Source organism: Leopardus geoffroyi, chromosome A1 (genome assembly GCF_018350155.1).
Source record: "Leopardus geoffroyi isolate Oge1 chromosome A1, O.geoffroyi_Oge1_pat1.0, whole genome shotgun sequence".
Taxonomy (NCBI): Eukaryota; Metazoa; Chordata; class Mammalia; order Carnivora; family Felidae; genus Leopardus; species Leopardus geoffroyi.
Window position 1 is genome coordinate 66504802 of NC_059326.1, and position 25332 is coordinate 66530133.

The 25332-nt window shown below is 41.8% G+C and overlaps 1 protein-coding gene across 1 annotated transcript in view; it reads right to left on the bottom strand.

Annotated features, from left to right (window-relative positions):
• DCT (dopachrome tautomerase) overlaps positions 1 to 23798 on the bottom strand; it is a 36369-nt gene extending 12571 nt beyond the window's left edge. The window contains exons 1-6 of the mRNA XM_045480619.1: positions 22973 to 23798; positions 13523 to 13822; positions 11576 to 11676; positions 11276 to 11442; positions 8868 to 9047; positions 6841 to 6976 (exon numbers count right to left, since the gene is read on the bottom strand). Of these exons, the coding sequence (XP_045336575.1) occupies positions 6841 to 6976; positions 8868 to 9047; positions 11276 to 11442; positions 11576 to 11676; positions 13523 to 13822; positions 22973 to 23363 (1275 nt within the window). The 5' untranslated portion in view covers positions 23364 to 23798. The remainder of the gene's footprint in view (positions 1 to 6840; positions 6977 to 8867; positions 9048 to 11275; positions 11443 to 11575; positions 11677 to 13522; positions 13823 to 22972) is intronic.
• Positions 23799 to 25332: the final 1534 nt, after the last annotated feature.

The window sequence follows — 25332 nt, forward strand, 5'->3', positions numbered from 1 at the left end:
TATTCAAACTTGCCCTTCACCAATTAGTGTTAATTCCTATTAACATAATCTAACAGGACTAAATTTCCTCAGCTATAATAAAAGCTATTGTGAAAGGATTAAATTAAGATTGTCTAAACTGACAAAAAGCAGATTGTAGCTAGAAGACTCAACACGGGGAAATTTTTTTTCTTTTCTATAGCATTTTTTAAATTTTATTTAAATCCAAGCTAGGTAACAAATACATCATAATGGTCTCAGGAGAATTTAGTGATTCATCATGACATATGACGCCCAGTCTCATCCTGACAAGCGCCCTCCTCAATGCCCATCCCTGATTTAGTCCTGCCCCCACCCAACACCCCCCCAGCAACCCTCAGTTTGGTCTCTATATTTAAGCATCTCTATGGTCTGCCTCCTTCTCTGTTTTTATCTCATTTTTCCTTGAACATGGGGAAATTTTTGAGTAGGAAACTTATCTAAAGATCTCTGTTCAGCCACTTACTGGTTCATACACTCTCGTACACATTTTTTTTAGCCTCTCTGACCTTCGTTTTCCCCATACTTAACATGAGGAGGGCAGTCTAGCACACACAGTTTTGTGAAGTTAGAGATTGTGTTTGCATGATGCCTACTATAGCGACTGGCACATTAACAGATGCTTAGCAATGTAAACAGTCTCCTAACAAAACGCACCGAGCACCAACTTAGTGCCAGGTACTGTTCTAGACGCTGGGTGTGGTGTCAATGATCAAAGTGACTTCCCAAACCCTAGTGAAACCTAGAAACTACATTTTTGTATGAACAGAGAATTCGATTTACGGTACAACTAAAATGTCAGAAGAAGATGTGGTATTTTGTTACTGACTTACATGGAGAACAGATCACTTTCACTAATTCTCTTATGAACCTTTAGTTGTTCTTTTTTGTCTTTCCAAAAGTCATTATCCTACAAGAACAGATAGATCACAAAAGGAAACGTAAATTCATGAAAAGATTCTGAACTTCATTATGCAAATTAAAGCTCACTGAAATACCATTTTCACCTATCCCATTAGCAAAGATGAAAAAGTGGAATAGCACACTGGATTAATGAGAGAGAGTTGGGGAATTGCCACTCTGCTACATAGCTGGTTGGAGGGAAAATTATTCAACCTTAAGGAGGGCCATTTGGCAATATCTAGTGACCTTTCAAATACACTTACTTTTTTTTAACTTTTTATTACATTTATTTATTTTTGAGAGGCAGAGAGAGACAGAGTGCAAGCGGGGCAGGGGCAGAGAGAGAGGCAGACACAGAATCTGAAGCAGGCTTCTGGCTCTGAGCGGTCAGCACAGAGACTGACGTGGGGCTCAAACCCATGAACTGTGAGATCATGACCTGAGCCGAAGTCGGACGCTTAACCGACTGAGCCACCCAAGCACCCCTCAAATACACTTATTTAATCTTTGACCTAGCAATTCTGTTCTCACTTACCCTACATGTTCATGCACTGTAGCATTGCTTGCAAAGCAAGAGACTAGAAACCACCTACATGCCCATCAACAAAAAGCTGGTGAAAAATTTCAGGATAAATCTGCGCTGTAGAATACAATACAGTCATAAAAAAGGAATGAGAATGCCCTTCATAAATGAATACAGAAAAATTTAGAATAAGTATAAAAAAAGAAAAGGAAAGGAAAAAAACACAAAAAAATGAAGTCACAGAATGTTTATAGTGTGCTACCATTCAGATAACATATTTGTATATTCATAAAATATATCTGGAAGAATAGGAAAAAATGATAATGGATAGCCTAGGGAGACTTCATTTCATTTCATGTCTTTTATATTTGAACCTCTTATGAGTATTATCTATTTTTAAATTTTTAAATGAAAACATTAAGGAAACTATGTAACAACCTAAAATGTGTGCATTATAACTGCAATTGTGCAAACATAGAATATGAGAGGAAATAAGCAGAAAATTGAGATGGAATTATGGACATGTAAAAACTTTTTTGCCAATATTTCTGTAACTATAAACCATTAGAAATCACAAGCTATTAAAAAATTTAAAGTTGACATAAAACAACAGTAATTTAAATACTCAAGGTATTAGCCTAATTATGATTTTTCTTTCATAAGAAAGATAAATGGATCCATTTTTAAGTGCTTCACTCTTGGGAAGAGAGAAGCAAAATGTCCTATATACATCTTTTTAAAATTTTTAACTAGGGGCACCTAGGTGGCTCAGTCAGTTGGGCAGTTAGGCATCTGCCTTTGGCTCAGGTCATGATCTCACAGTTGGTGAGTTCGAGCCCTGCATCGGGCTCTGTGCTGTCAGCGCAGAGCCTGCTTTGGTTCATCTGTCCCTTCTCTCTATCTCCCCCTCCCTTGCTCCTGCTTGCTGTTTCTCTTAAAGAATAAATAAGCATTAAAACATTTTTAATAAAAATAAATTAAATTAAATTAAATTTTTAACTAAACGCATACTAACTTAGAAACATTTTATACTTGTTATTATGACCTATTAATTAGGTCATGATGACCTAATTAATGACCCATTAATAAGGGGATTAACTTCATGCAGTCCATTAGATTTTTGTTTGGGGAAACTCATTTTCTCTTTTCTTGCTTTATATTCCTAAATTAATGGAGCTATCTTACGCAACCATTACTCACTGTTAAGAAACGCAAATGATGATAAGACTACTTATACATCTTATCCCCTGTAGAATTTTCAGTGTATAAGGTGACAAACACATGAGCTGTGCAGTGAGTATTGTATGTGCAACCTATGAATCCCCCAGCCACTTGAAATTGAAAGTATTAGTGCTTGCCAAATGCACCTTTCTAAAAGGAGAACATCCAAATACAGCCCTACGAATAATAGCTTGGAAATTGGGAAGAAAATGTTAAGTCTCTGACATAGTTTCTTTCTTGGCAATTAACTCAACTACTTAACTTTAGGGTCTATTGGATTTCCTCCCTCCCCACCCCCCCCACCCCCCCGCCTAGATAATATCTAAATTCAATATTGAAGACAGCACTACTTAGCATTTCCATGACCTAATCTTATTTTCCATGATAAATGTGTGCATTTCCATCAATTACCTTATGAATTATTAGAACTTCAGAGACTGGTTCAGAGTTTTTTCCTGTATTTTAACATTATATCTTTTACTCATTATTGTGATCACATACAACTTTGTACCTCTCTTGCTTGAAGAGATTTCATGAAAATAATTTTAATAAGTGTGGTATGCAATATATTTGCATAAATTGCCTCATGAATTTGAAATTCTAGAAGCTATCACTCTTTTAATTGAAATGCTTTAACCTGGATCTCAATATGTGAAAAAATTATTTAAGGCTGAATTGGCTTCAACATGAAACCCTAGGTAAGTAGCCTAAAGAAACTGTGAGTTCTGGAACTCATGCCCAAACATTATTCCTTCTGTGCCTGCAAAGAGAGGCTTTGGCTTTCTGTCTATTTACATGCACATGACAACAGATACCAAAGAAAAACAGAATTTTAAATATTAAAGGTAGTAAAAGTAATGAAGATAAGGATGATTAAACATCTAGTAACTTTGAGCTACATGTAAGTCACAGAATTAGAATTCCTCATCCATAAAGCCATAATGTGAGCTCCCAGCTAGAGCAGGAATGAAACAGACTAAGGAGATAGTCCTACAGAGAAGAGACATTTAATTCCTTAGAGCAGGAGTTGGCGAACTAAAAGCCTGTAGGCCAAAGTTCACCACCTGTTTTTTAAATAAAGTTTTATTAGAACACCACACTCACTCATTCATGTACTGTCTATGGCTGCTTTCACGCTACAGTGGCAGGGGTGAAGTAGTTACAACAGAGATCATTTGGCCTGCAAACCCTAAAACATGTGCTATCGATAGGGCTATTCACAGAAAAGTGAGTGAATCCCTGCATGCTTACTAGGCATCCTCCAAAGAAGGAGATAAGAGGTAACAATCCTTGAAATTTAGGATGCTGAAAAACAAATTACCAGCATCGCCTTTATTTCCTTTACTAGGAGAGAAAGGTCATGTGGGGGTGTATAATCCATAATCAGTCAGAAGATTCTGCTGTTCTCCCCCTAACATTTTGGAGTACTGGGTAAGGAGTGGTGTCACATTTTTCCTCATGAATAGGGACAGTGTGTATGCATTATATTGTTGAAAACGTATGCTCTATAAAATCTTATTTAGAGAAATACAGTATCGGTAATGAGATGTGAAGTTATATACCAGAGAAGGGAGACACAAGAACTCCTTGGCATAGGCTGATGGCTGAGACAAGAGCCAGAAAAATGATGTGAAATATCAAGTCAGAACCCATGAATGAGGCAAGCATCCTACAGAAGAGCAAAGACAGCTGTGGAGGCTTTAAACAGAAGCCCCCACCTTGCTGGAGGTTGGGACTAAGAGTCCACATTTCTGATGACCCCTTTGTATTTTCCTACACACAAATATGAGGGCAGAAACGCTTTTTGGGAAAAAGAAACAGCTCCATCCACTGCTCTGTATCCAGATCACCTATAACTCACCCTTGCCAGGAGTTCATCCATCCGGGAGCCCAGAAAGCTATCTAGACCCTCACACCATCATGCAAGCTTAGAGCATTGTGAGCTATACCTTTACCCTCCTTCATAGCTCCTTTTTTTTTTTTTTTTTTTTGTACCTTGGGTGGAGTAAAAATAATAAATCACCTCTGAAATAACTCTGACTTTGTGCTTGTCAGTAAAATTGCCTTAGGGCACAACTGTCTGCTATGGAGAACAAGATAAAAAACCTTAATTAAGGTTTAGCAATTCAAAGCCAACATATAGTTCTCTAATTCTTTCCCAGCAACAACCATGAAACACATTGTTATTTTACGATAACTGTTGTGTTGTACTTGGCAGTTTCTAAAGCAGCTTCATATTATTCTAATCTATTAAGTGTTGCATTAATGAGCACACCCTCCTCCGACACCAGATCGAGCCCCGTGACCTGCACTTTGCAGAGTGCTCCATATAATTCAGTAAGACTCCCAAGGTTGCACAATTCAGGACTAAAGACAACTTACTTGACTTACAATCCATTGTTCTTTTGACTATGCCATGTGGCCTTCCAGGAGTCCAGAAAAACAAACTGCTATCAACTGATGGTTTCAGGATACACTGTGATATGGACTGAATTACGGCCCCCTCAAATTCATACGTTGAAGCTCTAACCCCCAATGTGACTGTATTCAGAGATGGGACCGATAAACAGGTAATTAGCGTTAAATAAGGTCATATGTGTGGGGCCCTGAGAGGATGGGACTGGTGTTCCTATAAGAAGAAACGCTAGAGAGCTCACTGCCTCTCTTTCCACTTAAGTACACATCACCAAGAAGGCAGTGGTCTATAAGCCAGGAAGAGAGCTCTCACCAGGAACCAAATCATTCAGCACCTTGAACTTGAACTTTCAGCCTCCAGAACTCAGCAACCTGAGCTGACTAAGACCCATTGTTAAGATTAACACTAAGGTGAGAAAAACTCTAGGAAAAAAGTAACATAAAGTTATTGCTACAACATACAATCTATACTAGGTAAGAGTTTAAATTCAAAGCACTGGCAAAATAAAAAAGGAACGGTGGTGAAATTTCTTCTTCTAATTGCTTTGAAACTCTCTCTCCAGGACACGCAACCCTGAAGACGGGGTTAAAATAGTAGATGGTCAGTTAAGTATCTGTAAAGCAGAGACACTGCTTTAGGGGTTCAGCAGCTGAGATACAAATGTTTAAGATGTCTAAAGCTTCTACACCAACGCTGGCAAGCTGTACTTGAGGGGCGGAAAAGCAGCCTCTGGACAACCTGGAGCTGACCTGGCACTATCAGGGAGGCCCGGGTGTTCTGCCAAAGGTAGAACAATCATGGGACATCAACATCAGACAAAGTCACCCTGTGACCCTCCGTGATGGATCAGGACAAAACCAAGGCAATTCTGCACCAGCGTCGGAGTGCAGACAAAAGTGAACAGTGTCCAAACATCAAAATACCTAACATGAACTTTAGCCCTTTCCTGGCTAATACGAGCGACTGCCACTGCTCTCTCAATTACTAAAAATTGTTGGGAGGGGCTCCTGGGTGGCTCAGTGGGTTAAGCGTCCGACTTCAGCTCAGGTCACGATCTCACAGTCCGTGAGTTCGAGCCCCGCGTCGGGCTCTGGGCTGACGGCTCGGAGCCTGGAGCCTGCTTCCGATTCTGTGTCTCTCTCTCTCTCTCTGCCCCTCCCCCGTTCATGCTCTGTCTCTCTCTGTCTCAAAAATAATAAAATAAACATTAAAAAAAAGAATAGTTTAAAAAAAAAAAGGAGCAGCTCATTTATAGGCAGAATGCTTTGCAAAATCAGGGGGCCCAGGACCAAACGCCAAACAGGGCCGTGGACTTGTGTGCTGCTCGGAAGTTGCCAAGTGGTTGGGTTCCATCCAAGGGTCATGGTGGTCCCACCGTTCATCTTCAACACCACTCATCTGACCATTGAAAAATTATTTCCATTTTACTAATTTATAAACTATGCTAAATTGTGATATGATTTATAATATCATTATGCTAACTTAGGAATCCACCTCTGGACTATAAACTCCTGTCTGGGGTCATTCCAAAGCTAATCATCTCTAAAGCATGGGTTTCTAAAGAGGGGACTTTAAATGCCATATAACCACCTGTGTGGTGTAGAGTAAAATGAATTCACATATGAATACATCCCAATGTTCACACAGAGAAAACACACACACACACACACACACACGAAACCTTAATCTTTCTGGAAAGCAAATACATCCAACGTATTATCTAGAAAACTTTCCATCTATTCTGAGCCTTTGAACATACCACAAAAATGGGATCATTGGCAGCAGAGTGTGGCAAAGCGCTTGTCCCGTTCAAGAAGGAATGAACCAAGTTATGCAGGCTCATCATTTGAGAGTCCAGGATCCCGTTTGCTTTATCAAACCCTTCCAGGGCATTCCTGAGAGAAATCAATATGTCAGCAACGAGAGTCACGATTGATAAAGGTCTCTTTTTATCGTTTCCAACCTAAATAATAGTCTTCTAACTTGAGATGGGGCAGGGAAAGGGGAAGCTCTGTCACAGCTCATTAACTGCAACTTAGTCCCAACCTTTAATAATGATCTTAATAAGGGGAGGGAACTCTTGATCACTGCTACTACCGCACTGCTCAGTGGGATTACACCTCTTTTATGTGTACTGTGTGACCAAGTTTTACCTTCATATCTGTCTCCCATGCCAGGCTATGAACTCTTAGAAGACACAGACTGTGTTTTCTTGTGATTTTTATTGCCAGGGATCAATACCATGCCCAGCACATGGCCAGTGATCAGAAATATTTTTTGAATTAATATAAAATCTTATATTCCCATTTCTCAACTAAACAGTCCTCTGGCTTGAGAGTGAGAGATAAGTATGGATGTAAATATTTTAAACAAAGACGAATAGGGCTTCAAAAAGGCATGATGGATAGATTCATGGTCTGTGATCAGTTATATTCAGCCTTCGAAACGTATCTCCAAATTTTTCTTACCCTTGTCTTTTTCCCCTCCCCATTTTGTAGGAAATTCCAATTGTCTTCATCCTAACTCAAGGATCCTCAGATTTAAGCGTACATGGGAATCACTGGAGACAAACACATATTTCGTGCCCCACTTTCAGAGTTTCTGGTTCAGTTGGTGTGGGCTGGGTTTCACAATCTGTCTTTCCAACCAGCTCCCAAGTGATGCCCATTATGGTGGTCTAGGCACCACACCTTGATAACCACTCCTTTAACTCAAATCTATAAAGATTACACTCCATTTCAACAGCATGTTTACTACAGGAAAAAAATGAATGCATACTCCTTCTCAAACCATCTTAGGTGTCAGCCTTTACAGGACCTTGGACACTACTTGAGGTCTGTGTCTAATGCCAACGCAGACTCTGAGCTCTGCTGCACTTAGCACAGCCTCTGCGTTTACATTCAGTTTACTCCTGTCCAGCCCCAAATAACACATCGGTTGTATAATTTACACACAGTTAGAGAGACTCTGGCTTGGAAGACCATGAATCTATCCACCGTGCCTTTTTGGAGCCCCATTCATCTTTGTTTAAAATCTTATTTACGGGGCGCCTGGGTGGCGCAGTCGGTTAAGAGTCCGACTTCAGCCAGGTCACGATCTCGCAGTCCGTGAGTTCGAGCCCCGTGTCAGGCTCTGGGCTGATGGCTCAGAGCCTGGAGCCTGTTTCTGATTCTGTGTTTCCCTCTCTCTCTGCCCCTCCCCCGTTCATGCTCTGTCTCTCTCTGTCCCAAAAAAATAAATAAACGTTGAAAAAAAAAATCTTATTTACATCCGTACTTATTTCTTACAATTCTTAAAGTCTTTTTAGAGGGAGAGGATTATTAGTTGGCCTTTAAATTTCAAGTATTGTAATGTCATTGCTGTGCTATAATTTGAGTTGAATTTAGTCTGTAATACTCCTCGGAGATCTTAGACCTCACTGTTACAGTCTATGGCTGATAAATTTAAAAGAAAAGAAAAAGAAAGAGCACGAGCAAATGTTTTTAAACACTATATTTAATGAAGTACCCTGGTTCTGAAGACAGTGCTTATATATGTGCCATAATTAGAAATACAAAAGATGGTTTTGAATAGCTAAGTTAGAAGATATTAAAACCACACTACCCATTAGAGTGGGTGGATGATGAGTTTCCTAACAGTGGCTCCTTGTTATCCTTGCTCATCAAGCCCTTACTTAGCTTTGTAAATGACTCCCAACACTGGATTTCCTTCCAGTTCATTACAACCGCAGGCATGAAAATCTAAAATATTGTAAACTGCCAGTCTAATAGAGCTCAGAGCACCAACCTGAAGCTGAAGGTAGAGTTCTGGAAGAAAGGGGGATTGTCAAACTTCTTGAGAGACAGACAATCTTGCACGTCTTTTAAAGTTGGCAATTTCTCACTGTTTCTTCCCACTTGATTTCTTCTCAACAGGCCTTCGGAGGTTCCGTTACACAGGGTGACCCGGCGGTTATAATCATCTAGGCTAAGGGTTGTAAGGAGAGTGAAAATACTATGTTTTAATTTGTGGCTACTATCATAACTTTGGGCCAAGCAAACCAAGCAAAAACTTAGTCATAATAAAATCTTATTATAGTTACCTTATAAGGGTCAAAAATATGTGGTAAAAGTACTATCTCCAAAAGTAATTATGGATTAAAGAGTTTCAAAAAACCAGATGCATAAAATATGCATATATATGAAGATAAAGTACCGTTCCGTTGGGAAGTAAGAAAGTTTATAGGCAAGATGGTGACTCCTAGGAGGTGCATTTGAATGATGAGTAACTGAAGAGAGAGCAGGGTGACCTGTTTTATACCCAGCTAAGCTAGTGTTGGCAGAAATGGCTGCATAAGGCTAGGAGAACATTTTAGGCAAACTGAAGGCAAATGAAGGGCACCAGAGTAAAAACAGACAAAACTAGGTAGAGGAGAGATATTAAGAAAAAAGTTGCATGAGAAAGTCTTCCAAGATGGCAGGGATAGCTATGTGGTAAACACAGAGGCTGAGAAGGTTCCACACCCATAAAAGATTACACTCTACAAGTTTGTTGTGGCCTAGAATTCCACCAGTAGAGCATTATTTCACTGCAGGAGATAAAATATCAAAGATGTTTCCGTGTGGGTTTTAATGGGTAAGGGGATAGTCCTGGGTCTGTGAGAATAGAATCAGTGCGCACGTGAGGATGAAAGAGGCCAGTACCAAAAAACAAGGCAGAAAGGCCTCCAAGGCAGCGTTTCCCAAGTGTGTGCCAGTGACACAGTCTGTGAGGTAAGTGTGTCAGAGTTGGGTGAGTTTAGGCTCCCTCTAAGAGTACACTTCCATAGGAAAGTCTCGGAGATGTTCTAAAATGTAAAACCTTTGTAACTCAGCATTCCTTAAATGTGTTTGATTGGACCACCTATTAATTCCCCAAGGAGCTATGAGAAATGGGGCTCTATGGGATTATGGCATCATGTCAAAAAGCACTTCTTACATCCCTGCGTGTTGTAGGGCACTCTCCACAGGGCTGCAGGAAAAGCTCAGAATGGAGGAGACAGGATCCCTGCCAGCTTGACCTGCACCCCTGCAGACACGTGCACACCCACACTGGGGGCGTTGACAAGGAAGCTCGATGCCATGGAGCAGGAGAAAGACACAGGGCGGGGGAGCTAGAGCAGTCTGGTTAAAAACAGGAGGATTTGGAGGAAACAGATGAATAAAGGAAGGCAGAAGAGCCTTGTGGGGAATTTTTCCTGAGATGTGTGCCGGGGAAAAGAAACCAATCTAAGGGATCATGGAGGACAGGGTTCCCTATGGGCGGCAGGTTGCTCATCTGCTTATGTGTTCTTCAGTATTTCAGAGATCATTCTCCCCTGCCCCATCCCTGGTCCCTCTCAGCTCACCATCGCCCGATGGTCCAGCCATACCAGACTGCTTCCAGAGACTTCTATAGCTTCATACATAATGTTCCCTCCACCTAGGACACACTCACCACCCCAACCTACATCTGCTTAAGGTCTGTGCCTCCGCATCTTAGAGGATTTCCCCGCCTCTCTTCTTGGCTTTCCACTTATACCTATTACGATACTTTTCACGCTGTATTGTAATTTGTTTACACACAATCTGCCTTTGTAAACATAAAACCATAGTCAAATGGGAAGCTCTTTTATCCATCCTTGTATTGCCAGTACTATTTCGCTGCTTGGAATATGATCAGTGCTTAAGAATGTTTGGCTGAATGCAGAAACTACTTCTAATTTTAAAACAGTTGATCTAGGGGCACCTGCGGTGGGGGGCTCCGTTGGTTGAGCATCTGACTCTTGATTTGGGCCTGGGTCATGATCTCACAGTTCGTGGGATTGAGCCTCGCATCTGGCTTTGCACCAACAGTGTGGAACCTGCTTGGGGTTCTATCTCTCCCTCTGGGCCTCTCTCCTGCTCATGCTCTCCCTCTTTCTCTCACTCTCAAGATGAATAAACATTAAAAAAAAAGAAGAAAACACTTGATCTAGAAATTATGACCAAGCACATTCAATTCCATACCTGCATTTTTTTTTTTATTAAGGGGCTTAGAATTTTTAAAAATCCTACCTCCTTCAGGAAAATAATTTTCAGCAACACGGAAACAGAACTCAACACACATTAGAAATAGAAATATAAAGTGCCTCTCCATCTCTCAGACACAAGAAAATGTGGTCTCTGTATTTCCATTGCAGGTATATATGCCATTACCTATCACAGATAACTTCCCAGCTGGAGAATCTTGAGTTCTGACTAATTAGAGTTGGATCATCTTGTCTTGCTGCCCCAAACAGCTGGTCTGTGCACACATCACACTCGTTCTTTCCAGTGGCAAAGTTCCAATAGGGCAAAGCAAAGGACTCGTTGCCAATAAGGCGCTAAAAGCAAAGGGCAAGCCTAGTTACTTAACTCATAGTATCAAATACAACAAGAAAGCATGGAAAGCAAAGACTGTTATGGGTCTTGACCAAATGCAAAATTAAAAGTACCCAATGCATAGTTTTGACCAACCTGGAGATCCCTTTCCAGCCACAGCAAATGGTACCGGTGCCAGGTAACGAAGGCAGGTCCTTGGTGTGAGAAGTCTATGGCCTTGTATGGGCGCCCTGGTCCTAAAGCAATTGGGAAACATGCTAAAGATCGTGGAATAGAATTTTTCAAATGTCAAACCCTTACCCCATTGGGATGGGTCTACAGAGCCAATAAGTCCATGCTGTTTTAATTGAAAAAATTGTTTGGTTTTGTCATTTATCCCTCTGAAAGCAACAACAGCAACAACAGAACAATTTCGGAAGCAACTAACACTTTTAGGATAAATTCTCCTCATCTCTCAGAAGTTTGATTGTCAACAGAGATCCAGAGAAATTCAGGTCACTTTCAGCTTTGAGAGCCCTGACAGATATTTAATTTTTAAGCAACATTTCATTAAGATGACATAAAGGTATCCAAAGGAATAGACCACGAAGCCCTCAATGAAATACGTTTTCAAAAGACATTTATCAACCTGTTCCTTATAAATGCACACATTCATAAGGGAGGGATTAATTAATAGTAAAGTAACTTCAACTGCACTTAGTCCTAATTCAGGCATTTATGAAACTGGGAAGAACTTTCCGTTCTTTTGGGTTTTGCCTCAGCCATTGATCAGTTAAAACCACTAGCTGACAAGCATGGTCGCCAAGACTAGAAGAGAGAGAAATACATCCAAACCAATTTGGCTGGCCATTGGAACTGCCAATTGTAGTGAAAAGCTGTGGGCAATTTAATGACCTCCTTACTGCCTGTTCTATGCTTCTCCCTCTTTCATAACAGCTTTTAGTGGTTATGTAGAAACTTTAGCTAACTTTAGTTCTTTTTCAAAGTGCCTATCATAACTTCAGAAAGCTGAACAGACACAAATATAAATTTAATTCCTAGATCCAACCAGAAATTGTAGTCTTCTGTCCCTCCAGAGAGACTACTCTTTCATAAAGCAAAAATTCCTCAGAGTGATGACAGGAAAACTACACAGGTTTATAGCCAGAAGAGCCTCCTTATCTATCGATAAAGAAAGACAAATGCTTACCCGAGAGCAAGATTTTAAAGGACTCACACTGAGGAAAGAATGGTTGTCACGGACGATGGCTACATCATCCTTTTTAAGTGTTTCAATTCAGAATGCAGTTTAATATTCCCCAAACAAACTAATGACGCAAAATCCAGCAATAGGGAACCGGTGATAAACCCAAAGACAGGCAATTCCCATGGGAATCTGACTATGCAAAGTGAACTTGATGTCTTCATGTGCCCTGACCCTAACCAGGGACCCCAAAAGTGGGGGTGATGGGTAGAGCCAATGTTTCAGAACTGCACCGAGCAGAAAACTCAGAATGGATTCACACCCCCCTGGAATGTACTGATGTCTGTGGCATTCACTGACTCAATCCCAGCTGGAGTACACCATATTATGGGCACCATGAATGATGATGATCCGAAAGTCTAAAGACTAACACATGCAAGTTTAATGAAACGCACTCTCTCCGCACACTCTAATTCTCACAGAGAAGCGTCATGTGCTTTAGCACATGTTCAGTTAATTCCTCTAATTTGAAGAAAAAGGTCAGAGAGGGCTTCCATGGCCAGATTTAGAATGTTTTCTTCTGGAATCAAAAGGAATTTGCCTCCTCCGCTCCACCAACTCTTGCCTTTGAGGGGAAATAGCTTCACAGAGGAGAGTTTAGACTTTGAACCCAAAACACGAACTCCAGGAGAAAACGTTTTCGAAAGTCAGCCAACGTACTGGTAGAAACTGCTCCATCCCAACTTCAGGCAGCATTTTGATAATCTGATGACTTTCATAAGCCTAACCCTTCCCTAAAGGTTGTTCTCTTGTTAATTCACCTGCCTGATTACTTCCCGCCCACCCACCCCCAGCCCCAAACCTATAGGAATATACCCTAAGCTAAGGGGAAAACCCACCTAATAATGTATCTCTCACAGAGTAATAATGGAGCCACACAAAGAAATCATAAATGCTGGAGTTGGCGATCTGTGGCTGGGTCCCGTTGGGCCCCAGGAGGCCGAGCCAGTGTTGTGTGGTGATCACATAGTCAGGGTGTGTGGTGTTCTTTGCGAGGTCTAAGGCGTCCAAGAACTGCTCTCTCTCCTGAAGAGTCAAGGAATGGATATTCTTCCGAACAACCAGGGGTTTCCTTTCATTGCAATCGTGGCCGGTCCAGCCAAACCTGCAGAATCCACAGTGGTACCCATAAAAATGTCCTGGTTTATATTCAAAAGAAAAAAAGAAACAGGAGAGACAGAAGAGGAAGTCAGTTTATGTAACATGGAAGAAATTTCTGAATCTGAACCCTGGGATAGTGAGGAGAAACTGAAGGTGTTTACAAGAAGGCAAGGAAAACCGATTTCCTTCCCTTATTCTCCTCTTGAAATGTTGCTATCTCCAAGTGAACCGAGTGCTAGAGAGTTTTGTAGAAATAGCCCCCGCAGGGGCGCCTGGGTGGCTCAGTCAGTTAAGCCTCTGGCTCTTGGTTTCGTCTCAGGTCATGATCTCACGGTTCGTGAGTTCAAGGCCCAAGTGGGGCTCTGTGCCCTGACATCTTGGAGCCTGCTTGGGATTCTGTCTCTTCCTCTCCCCGTCTCACATGCGTGCTTGTGCACCCTCTTTCTCTCTCTCAAAACAAACAAACAAAAAGAAATGCTCCCAGCAAAGAAACAGAATATGAAAGGCGTCACATGCTGTTACAGGTGGACTGTGTCCCTTCAAAATCCATAAGTTGAAGTCCTCACCCCCAGTTCCTCAGTGATGACTGTATTTGGAGCTAGAGTCTCCAAAGAGGTAATTAAGTTAAAATGAGGTCATTCGGTGGCCCCTATTCCAACACGACTAGTGTCCTTGTAAGAAGAGGAAATTCAGACGGCAATAGGTACAGAGAGACCATATGAAGACACAGGGAGAAGACAGCTGCATACAAAACAGGAGAGAGACCTCAGAAGAATCTAACCCTGGCAACGCCTGGGACTTTGGGCCTCCAGACGGCAGGACGGTGAGTTTCTGTTTGCCACCCAGTCCGTGGCACTCTGTTACTGCAGTCCTAACAAACTAATACACATGTGCCACCTTCCAAGCTCTCCTTCCTCTCATGCAGGCGTCCCCCCACCCCGTGTCCCCCCACGCCCCCACCCCCAGGCTGCACAGCCATCTCCGACATGCACGCTACTGAACCCCGCCTTACACGTGCACGCTGCTGAGCCCCGCTATCCTGTGGCACACACAGATGGGCCGACCCAGAGTGGTTCACTGATTTAGAGAAGGAAAGGAATATACACCAAGCTCAGGGCAGAACCCAAATAAATAAGCTGGTTGCCAGGAATTCAGGTGAAATCTAACATTAACAAAGCTGGTTTATTTCACAAAGGAGACAGAGTTAAGACAAAATCAATGGAGGCTGGCAGGTCATAAAGGTGAATTAGCTGCCATGATATCGAGAAGTGCAAATCACTGCAGGGCTCCCCGTCTGTGGCACAAATGTCTCTGCTTTATCAACCCAGGGAATGAGTACTAGTCCTATGAGCTAAAGAGTTTTCTGATCAGCATCTACAGTTGAAATTATTTCAGCTTATTCTTGACTTTGCCCTTTTTAGCCTCGATTATTGCCTTCAGTATGACCAACACCTCATTCCCTAGGTGGTGGTAAATTAGAGGGTAAATGTTGTAATATTTCTGGAGCAAAATGTTGAAGCAAAAGGGGATCATAATGCTTATCTCCCAGGGCATTAGAGGGGTTAGAGAAAGCATTAATGTGGGAGACCAACTCTGCTCCCCTGCCCCTCCTCCCCCTCCTCTTTCCCCTACTCCTCCTCTCCTCCTATTCCCCGTCCTCCCAGACCTTTTTACTTGCTTCCCATCCTACCTGCAGCACTTTTCCCTCATCATCTCTTTAAATTCCTCTTTGCCTGGTTATCTACTACTGTTTTCAGCCTCACAGTGGGTGGTCTACGAGGTCATCCTTGACTCTACATGTCAAGGTCAGATGTTTCTGCACTGAGCAACCCTGGTACCACATATTCCCCTTTCATTGCATTTATCACAGTTATTGACTTGCTTCAGAGACAGGCAGCTAGAAGGCAGTTGTCCTGCTGTCTAAGCCTGTGGTTGGCCTTGTACAAAATGACTGTTGAATAAATAAGAAAAATATAAAGCCAAATTATCACAATGTACACTTTAAAAATCATACACTTTTGGGCACCTGGGTGGCTCAGTCAGTTGAGCATCCAACTCTTGATTTCAGCTCAGGTCACGATCCCAGGGTTGTGGGATTGAGCCCTCTGTTGGGCTCCACGCTCAGTGTGGAGCCTGCTTAAGATTCTCCCCCACTCCTCTATCTCTTTCTTTCTCTCTCTCTGCCCCTCTCCCCAGCTCACGCTCTTTTTCTCTCAATAAAATAAAATAAAACAAAATAAAATAAAATAAAAATTGTACACTTTTATTTGTAGTCATATCTCAATAAAGTTGAATTTCTTTTGAAAAACAATTAAAAACAAAAGCGTATGAAGCATGTAGTAAATAATCCAATACACGTAAAATTTCTTCTTCCTCTTTCTCCCTATCCTTCTGGATTAAAAGGAAAAGCAGGCCCGGTAAATCATTTGGATGAACTATAAATACCAAAACAGAGGTAAGTAAAAAATAGTATGACCATAGTAGAGAGAGGATTATTTGAATTTCTAAAGAAAAAGAAAAATTTACAATAGCATGAAACAAAATGATTAGCACTTGTGCTGCATAAGAAAAAAATGCACAGGCCTCCTTTTCTATCAACCCAATGGATTTTTTTAATGTCTACTTATTTTTGAGAGACAGAGAGTGCAAGTGGGGGAAGGGCAGAGAGAGACGGAGACAGGATCCAAAGCAGGCTCTGTGACCTGAGCCGAAGTCTGACAGTTAACCACTGAGCCACCCAGGTGCCCCTACACAATGCATTTTTTGATGGTTAAAGAAAATGTTGTTAAAAATATTATAAGTAGGAAGAATTTCTTAAGGTAATTTATTTGGGTTCTATGCTCCTTGTAACATACAAAATATCCTGTCTATACTCGCATAGTTCAGTTATCTGTATGTTTTAACACTGTATGAGAACATAAATAAAAAATACTAAAAAGAAAAAATCCTACTAGTCCCAAGACCAAAACATGTTTTTGAATGGTTTCAATTAAATTTACAAGTTAAATTTACATTGTCAAGTGAAGTTAAAGTTTACACGGATTACTATAGTGAAGCTCTTTTTTTTTTTTTTAATTTTTTTTTCAACGTTTATTTATTTTTGGGGGGACAGAGAGAGACAGAGCATGAACGGGGGAGGGGCAGAGAGAGAGGGAGACACAGAATCGGAAACAGGCTCTAGGCTCTGAGCCATCAGCCCAGAGCCTGACGCGGGGCTCGAACTCGCGGGGCTCGAACTCACGGACCTCGAGATCGTGACCTGGCTGAAGTCGGACGCTTAACCGACTGCGCCACCCAGGCGCCCCTAGAGTGAAGCTCTTAAATACAAATTACTTATAAATATTTATTGAGCAACTAGTATAGTCCCAGAGGCTAAACAACATATTCCAGGGTTATCTTCCCCTAGGATACCTACTAAAATTGTAGATCTGTTTCAAAACACCTTTTTTTTTTTTTTTTATAAACATTTTTTTTTTTTTCAACGTTTATTTATTTTTGGGACAGAGAGAGACAGAGCATGAACGGGGGAGGGGCAGAGAGAGAGGGAGACACAGAATCGGAAACAGGCTCCAGGCTCTGAGCCATCAGCCCAGAGCCCGACGCGGGGCTCGAACTCACGGACCGCGAGATCGTGACCTGGCTGAAGTCGGACGCTTAACCGACTGCGCCACCCAGGCGCCCCAAAACACCTTTGATTAAAACGTATCACCTTCTCTGGCAACACTCACAGGATCAGAGTATCTTTTGAGGAGTGAATGAAAAAACTGCATCCAAAAAATACTAAATACCCAACTTTCCAGCTGTTCCCCTATAGGCAGATGATTGGAGACGAATATGTAGTCACAGCTTTACAATAGGAGAGTGAGTCCCTCCTTCAAAATGCTAAGGAATAACACACCTAAATTTTCTCATAATTCAATACATTTCTACATTTAAATGCGTAAAACTTGTCTTTGAGTTTTATTGAAATTGAGTAATTCATAACTTATGCCATGAGTTGTAATATTCCCGCACTTCCCTTACCACAATTATTTTTGGTTGCTAGAAACAAAATTATCAATAACTAATTATCTCCCCCATTTTTCATTCAACAGATAATTTATTAACACCTACTCCCTAAAGGGCAGGCAGAACTCAGCATGCCTCTCTCTGTGCTCCCAACTTGGTATGTTCAGAGAAGCTGCCATGCTTTGTAACTTTGGACTCAACTTCTCCAGACCTGTCATACTGGGATAAGAGCTCCACTTCATAGAGTTCTTATGGGAAACAAGCATGTTAATATATCGGGCACTTAGAACAGTGCCTGCTACAGAGTAAGTTCTATATTAAGTGTCATTATTAGTAGATGCCACTTAACAAGCAGTATTGGAACTATTTGTCTTCCTGTCTTCTCCATCCGCTACACTACGGACACCTTCAAAATCATGTTGGGTTTTTTTCCCTCTTTGTACCTGAAGGGTCTAGCGTAACTGGTGCTAGATAAACATCAGTTGGGCGGGTAATGAATGAATCAATGAGTAATTGCATAAAAAGCATTAGGCACTAGGAGATACAAATGCAAATAAGGTACAATGCCACCATTCAGGAGATGAAGGACATTGGGGGGATGGGCTAAATGGGTGGGGGGTATTAAGGAGGGCACTTGGGATGAGCACTGGGTGTCGTAGGTAAGTGATGAATCACTGGTCGGACTCCTGAAACCAATACTACGCTGTATGTTAACTGATTTGAATTTAAACAAAAACTTGGAATAAGTAAATAATAAAACAGAGGAGGGAAAAAAGAGGAAGGATGTGTGCGCAGTGAAACACCAACGCAAGTCTGACTACAGGAAAAGTGAAAACGGAGGAACGACCCAAACACCACAGAACACAAAAGACAAAATGATGAATTCTGACTCAGGAGACCAGAGCTGTTTCACAATTATGTTGAGCAAAGATATTACAAAGCCATACTTGCCTCTGAAAAGCAACACAGAGGTCCTAATTTTCCCAATAAGAAAGAATTGGGGGGGGGGGAGGGGGGAGATGGGTGAAGGGGATTAAGAAGTACAGACTTCAAGTTACAAAATAAGTAAGTCATGGGGATGTCATGGACAGCATGAGGAATATAGTCAACGTTATTGTATTAACTTTCATTTTGTAGTCTATGCAACTGTAGGATCACTATGTTGTACACCTAAAGCTAATATATTATATATCAACTGTACCCCAATAAGTAAAAAAAGAAAGCGTCTGTCTGCATCTGAGCTCACCTATAACCCAGAAATGCATTCAGTAAAAAAAATTCCTTTTCCAGCATATCTCCCAAAGCTCTGCAGTCAGACCCCTTTGATGTTTTGAGCTTCCTAAACCTGGTCTAAAGAATTCGTTAAAACGCTGACGACAACTGAAAAATGAAACAACAGGAGAGCCCAGCACACAAAATATTTATGTTTCTAATTTAGATTCCCTAGTGGTTTCTTACATCAATTTAACCTGAGTTCATTTTTTCCCCTAATCTACCAATAGCAGCAGCAAAAAATAGAAGAAGATGGGCCTTTTAGAAAAGATTGCATTATCTTACTGGAAAATGGAGAGGGGAAAAAAAATGAAAGGGTCCCTTGATACCAATCTATCTACCATTGAATATGTCCTTGGGCAAAAATTAAATTTAAAAAGACAAAGTCCTAGACCTACTTAGGACTGGGATAAAAATGGAGAGTTAGAAAAACCAAGCCATGCACGTTCCTACATGAACTGTATCAGCTCAACCTCAGAAAGCCATTAGACTAAATAAGTTTAAAGACCACCGATTAGTGAATTTACAAGGAGCTCTAAATAGCCTATTCCTTTTAATTAGAGATTCTATTATTTTAATAACAATGCTTCATGCTCACATACAGCCTTTCATCTACAGAGCTCAAAAAGGTTTTACAAGTGTGGTTTCATCATTATCCCCATTTTAGAGACTGGAAAATGGAGGTACTTAGTCTCGTGTACAAACAAGAAGCTCTCAGACAACAGTTCAAAAACTATTCGCTGTGCATGTTTTCCAAAAGTCCAAACACACAGCTGCAGTTGCTATGTTCTAAGACTCGTAAGGTGAAAAGCTAGCGCCATCTTCTCCTGAAATTCAGCTCTTCCTCACCACTAATTTGGCAACTTTTTGGTTTCCATGTAATCCTACAGAGAATAGAGAAGTTCTCTCCAGAGAACTCCAACACAGAATTTAGGGGTTTTTCCCCCTTCAGAGTTTGTTTTTATTTCTCTTTCCTGGGTTAATATCATTTACCAGCTACGAGTTCGTGAAGACTATGGGGTATTTTTTAGTTTTTAATTTTATTTTATGGGGGTAAGAATATTTAACATGAAATCTACACCCTTTACCGCATTTTTAAGTGTCCAGTACATTATTGTTGACCCTTGGTAAATGTGGTACAGTAGCTTATTCATCTTGCGTAACTGAAACTTTGTGTCCGTTGACTAGTAACTCTCTGTTTCTCACTCCCCCGGCCCATTTGTATTTCTGTGACTGCTTCATTTCCTTAGTATAACGCCCCCTAGGTTCATCAATGCTATCACGTATTGTGTGATTTCCTTCTTTTTTAAGACGGAATAGTATTCAGTTGGACGTATGTACCACTTGGCTAAAATGCAGAGAAATTGGAATCCTTGAACACTATTGGTGGGAATGCAAAATGGTGCAGCCACTGTGGAAAAAGCAATATGGAGCTTCCTCAAAAAATTAAAAACAGAACTACCATACGATCCAGTAATTCCACTTCTGGATATTTATCCAAAAGAATGAAAATCAGGATCTTGTAGAGATACTAGCATCCCCACGTCTATTACACCACTGCTTTCAAGAGCCAAGATGTGGAAAAAATCTAAATGTCTATTGACAGGTAAATGATGCATCTAATTTTCCATTGCATTAACAAAGTTCAGGGTCATCAATAGTCTGCTTTCCATAGCTAAACTACATCTCTTTTTTTAATAACCTTTGGGTGACCTAGAAGAATCCCAGGATCCCTATTTACAAAAAGCTATGAGGATACCAGAGAGGAGGGCTTTTGGGTGTTCAAGGTCAGGTTTAGATTCTGAAGACTGCCTCCCAAACCACAAAAACTTCCCTTGGAAGACAAGCAACTCACTCTGGGGGGAGAATAAGCTGAATGAAGGTCATGTGGCTAGCTTTGGGACTCATGACACATCACAAAATGGTGATTACTGTTTATACTAAATTGGTTTCCAGCTCAGCCACTAGGACTTGGCCTGGCCAACATAAGTGGAGCCAATCCAACGTCCATATGGAAAGAGCTATGGTCCTCAATGAGTCTACACAGATCAAATCATGGAGGAGGAAACAAAGACAGTACACACTGAGAAAACTGCTTCCTTGAACTGGTCTACAGACATGTGATGTCCTTACTGTCTGGACTTATAGGCCAAACCCTGTTTCTGACCTACTGCCTCTCAGGCATATGTTCATCCTCCTCAGAGCAGGCGATCTCTTTTTATGTTAGGAAGCAGGTCACTGTTACCCGAATTTCCGGTCACTTCCGGAGAACTAGTTATAGGCATTTCTTCTGGAAAGGGAAATTAAAATTACCCCTTCTATTCTGCCATTCTCTATCCTTTCCATCCCCCTAAAAAAAAACACAAAAAATAATACACAAAACAAAACAAAACACTTGCTAGCCAGGTCAAAAATATAAAGTAGATGATGATAAGAAGAAGTAAGAGTTATATGTGATTGCCTAATATCTTCTGCTCCCAGATTCTATAAATGGGGATGCCCAACCATTGTAAGCCGTGCCACTCTATCATTGGTTGGCCTAGAAATAAGTATTCTAGAAGAATTTTTGAGTCATAGACAAAGAAGTTAGTATGTAGTGTGGTTTCAATCACACAGGTAATATGAAACCTGCTGCTTCTCAGACAAAGGCCGTGAGAATCCGTGAAATAATGTCTATAGAAGCAAATGCTCAATTAGCTTAGAAAAAAAGTGGATAGTATATGTTCAATATGCTATTTAAAACTTTTGTCACAATGAATACCAGAGGCAAACCTAACGGTTGCTTTGAATCACAGAATTAGCAAGATGGCTACAAAATGATGTATACAGCCAGAATTTTTTACAAGTTAGAAAAACTAACATCATTCCTGCATTGACATCATAGTGCTTTGTACATTTCCTGAGTTTATGTTTTTATGCTCCTGCATAGCTCAATTATCTGTATTTCCTATGTGCCAGCATCATATGAGAACATGAGTGAAAACTAATAATAAAAAGGAAAGCTTCCTATGCAGCTGGAGGCTGTAGAACAGTGGCCAAGGGCTTTGCTAAAGTTACCACTTGTGTTTTCTGTGTTTCAAATGCCCTGCCAGCCTTTGAGTGTTTATCACCGCTGTGCATGGCTGCTGAACACAGAGAGGCACTACTGAAAAGGATTTGGGAAGGCTCAGAAGAGCCGGAGGAATAAGAAATGCCCAGAGATTTCAAAGAAATGAGTCAAAAGAGAGACCAAGGTCTGAAAGAGGGACACGGGGCAACTCTTGAAATGCCCACATCCAACCCAGGCAAGAGCAGAAAAAGCCATTGTTATTTTATGACTCTCCTTCCCCAGCTCACTGAAGCTCGGTCCCACCACATCCCCCCAACTTTGCCCGAGTGACAACCCAAGCATAACCTTAGCTAGCAAGATGTACTCTGCTTGAGCCCCGTTCAAAACATGAGAAACACTGAGACCAGGACTGCGGAACACCTGCCTTTGACTCCTGTCTTCTAGGTGCCAAGGTTACGCACCCCCTCTTCTACAAGCGCAAACCCATTTCAGAAGGAGAGGCCACCAAACCAATCTTGAAAGGACTTGCTCTGAGGTTCAAAGCTGACTCTGGAGCTCGTTAGCTTCCCCTTCCAACAGACAAGCCAATGGCATGTTGGCATGAGTTCACATAACCAGGCTTGGCCCATGGAATATTCATTTGGTTTCTATAACTAGATGTCCCAGAGGGTGTGAAAAATATAACCAAGACATCAGTCTTACCCAGTTCGTTGCCTATGAAAAAGAAACTTGGCTGGCCATTTAAAGCCTGGTCTAACACTTTCAAGAGCCTCTTCGCTCTCTGAGAAGGGGCTCCCTTCCCACCTGGGGTCCCCTGACCCGGCTCAGAGCATGCCCGCGTCTTGTCCACCTGCCTCACCTCTGCATCTGCAGGTCCGGTGGAAGAACTTCCTTGGCCACCATTCTCGGTCATCCTGGTTCCGTAGGATGTAAGGACCACTCCAGGGCCTGGTGTCAGCTTGCACCTCCACACACTGGCCCCGGCCCTCCAGATAGCCACAGATGTTGTCCGGGTCCTCACCCAGTGGCGGGCAGCACTCCTTGCTCACCAGGTTGTTCACGGTCATGCAGACCCTGGGGAACTGTGCCCAGGCTCCAGGCAGGATTCCACAGCCCAGGCAACCGAGCAAAAGCCCCCACCCAAGGGGGCTCATGGCTTTATCAGCAGAAGAACCCGCTCTTGCTTTCCACTCCCTGATTCTACTCTGCCTTTCTCCTTGTCTTCCACTCTTAAGCTCTTGAGCATTCATTCCGTTGATTTTTGGTTTTGAGGGTGAGGGAGTTGATATTGTTTTGCTTGGCGTTCTAGCGCTCTCCTCCTTAAAAAATACCTACAAAAATCGCAGAGCCCACGTGTGTACACGTGTGTACGTGCACACGCACAGACTATTTTATATGATCCAAACGGCTAAAACAAATTTAAAGCCATTAGGAGCACCTCTAACAGCCAGATTTAATGAGGGTAGTGCTTCTCACCATCTTTCCCCCGTTAAATCAGGCTTTGTCTAATTGAGTTAATTTACGGGGTACTGCAGTCATCCTACTTATTATACTGGTATTTCTAAACCCCCTCCTTTCCTCTTTAGCCCATAACTTTAATTGCCTTGAACTCAGTTCAAAAGCCAAACACCGTGCCGCCTTTATTCTATCTGGCTTGCCAAACCACGGGGCCTTGTGAGGTTTGTTGTAAGGGCTGGGAGAAGCCATCATTAGGGGGATTAGTATTAGAGAAACCCTCATTGTTAGCACATGACCCGAAGTGCATAATGAAGTCCATACAGTTGCTGGCTTTGTCTCGAAAGGGCAAAACCATCTTCATTATCTGGGCTCATGTGCCCCGGCCAAACTTGTGACCTCAGACTTCCCGGGGAGTCAGTAGATGCAGTGAGTTCCTCGTTGTTGTTAAAAGGCCTTTACAGACAAGCGCGCATAGCTAACTACAATTCACTCCTGACTACTCGCTGACGTGCTGGAAAGACCACTACAGGAGGTCACACAACTTCAGAAATAAAGAAACATTTATTTAGGGCTGACGTACAAGGAATTGCTTTGTTCCACAATTAAGGGCCCTCTTCCCTCCAAATAAGAATGTACTATTCTCCTATTCAGCACGTCGAGGCAGCAGATTTTGAAAAATTACACAAAGTAGCATGCCACCAGAAATTCAAAATTATAATGATCTGATTGTAAGGAAGGCAGTGGAACAATTTGGAGCCAGGGGTGGCAAGGGGCAGCTTTTGATTTATCTTAAAGTTAAGCATTGTCAAACTTCAACCTAGAACACAATGCCTCCCCCGTGCTCCTGAGGGCAGCAAGGGGAGCATCCTATCAATAATGATGGCTACTGTTAGAGCCTCTGTTTACCCCTTCGTGGTGGAAACAGGACTGACTTACTGCCCTAAGAGTCTGTGTAGACAGCCAATGTGACACTGCTTCAGACAGTTTCTAAGAATACTTTATATTTGGGCATAAAGATACAGAACGTTCCGAAGAAAATTCCTAAGGTTATTTTTTTTTTTTTTTTTTTAGAAGGAGAGAGCACGGGAGAGGGGCAGGGAGCGAGTGAGCAAGAGAGAGAGAGACAGAGAGAGAGAGAGAATCTTAAGCAGGCTCCACACTCAGTGCAGAGTCAGACACAGGGCTCAATCCTACAACCCTGGGATCATGACCTGGGCTGAAATCAAGAGTCAGACGCATAACCAATTAAGCCACCCAGGGGCCCCTAAAACAATTTTTGTATAGATGTTCCTCCCCTGTGTATTTCTGTGTCATGCCCTTGACATTGTGACTAAGTAGCAGTTCTCATCTCTGACTACACACCAATGCCAGCCAACCACCCGAGCCCACGGAAGCAGAATGTCTGAGGGTGTGGCCAGGGCAGTATTTGCTATATGTTCTCTAAGCCATATTAATGTGCAGCCACAGCAGAAAACCGCAGGGTTAGAATAAAGCACAGTTCCTGAAGAAATGTTGGAACTGAGTCAGCTGAGAGACTCCATGTGTGTTAGTTTCCTGGGGCTGCCTTAACAATTTACCACAAACATAGTGGCTTAAAATAACAGATTTATTCTCTCATAATTCTGAGGGCAGAAGTCCAAAATCAATGTGTTGATGAAGCTGTATTCTTTGAAGGCTCCGGAGGAGAATCTTTCTTGCCTCTTCCAACTTTTGGCGGTTGCCTCCGTTCTTGTTTCCCTGGTTTGAAGCAGCGTCACCCCA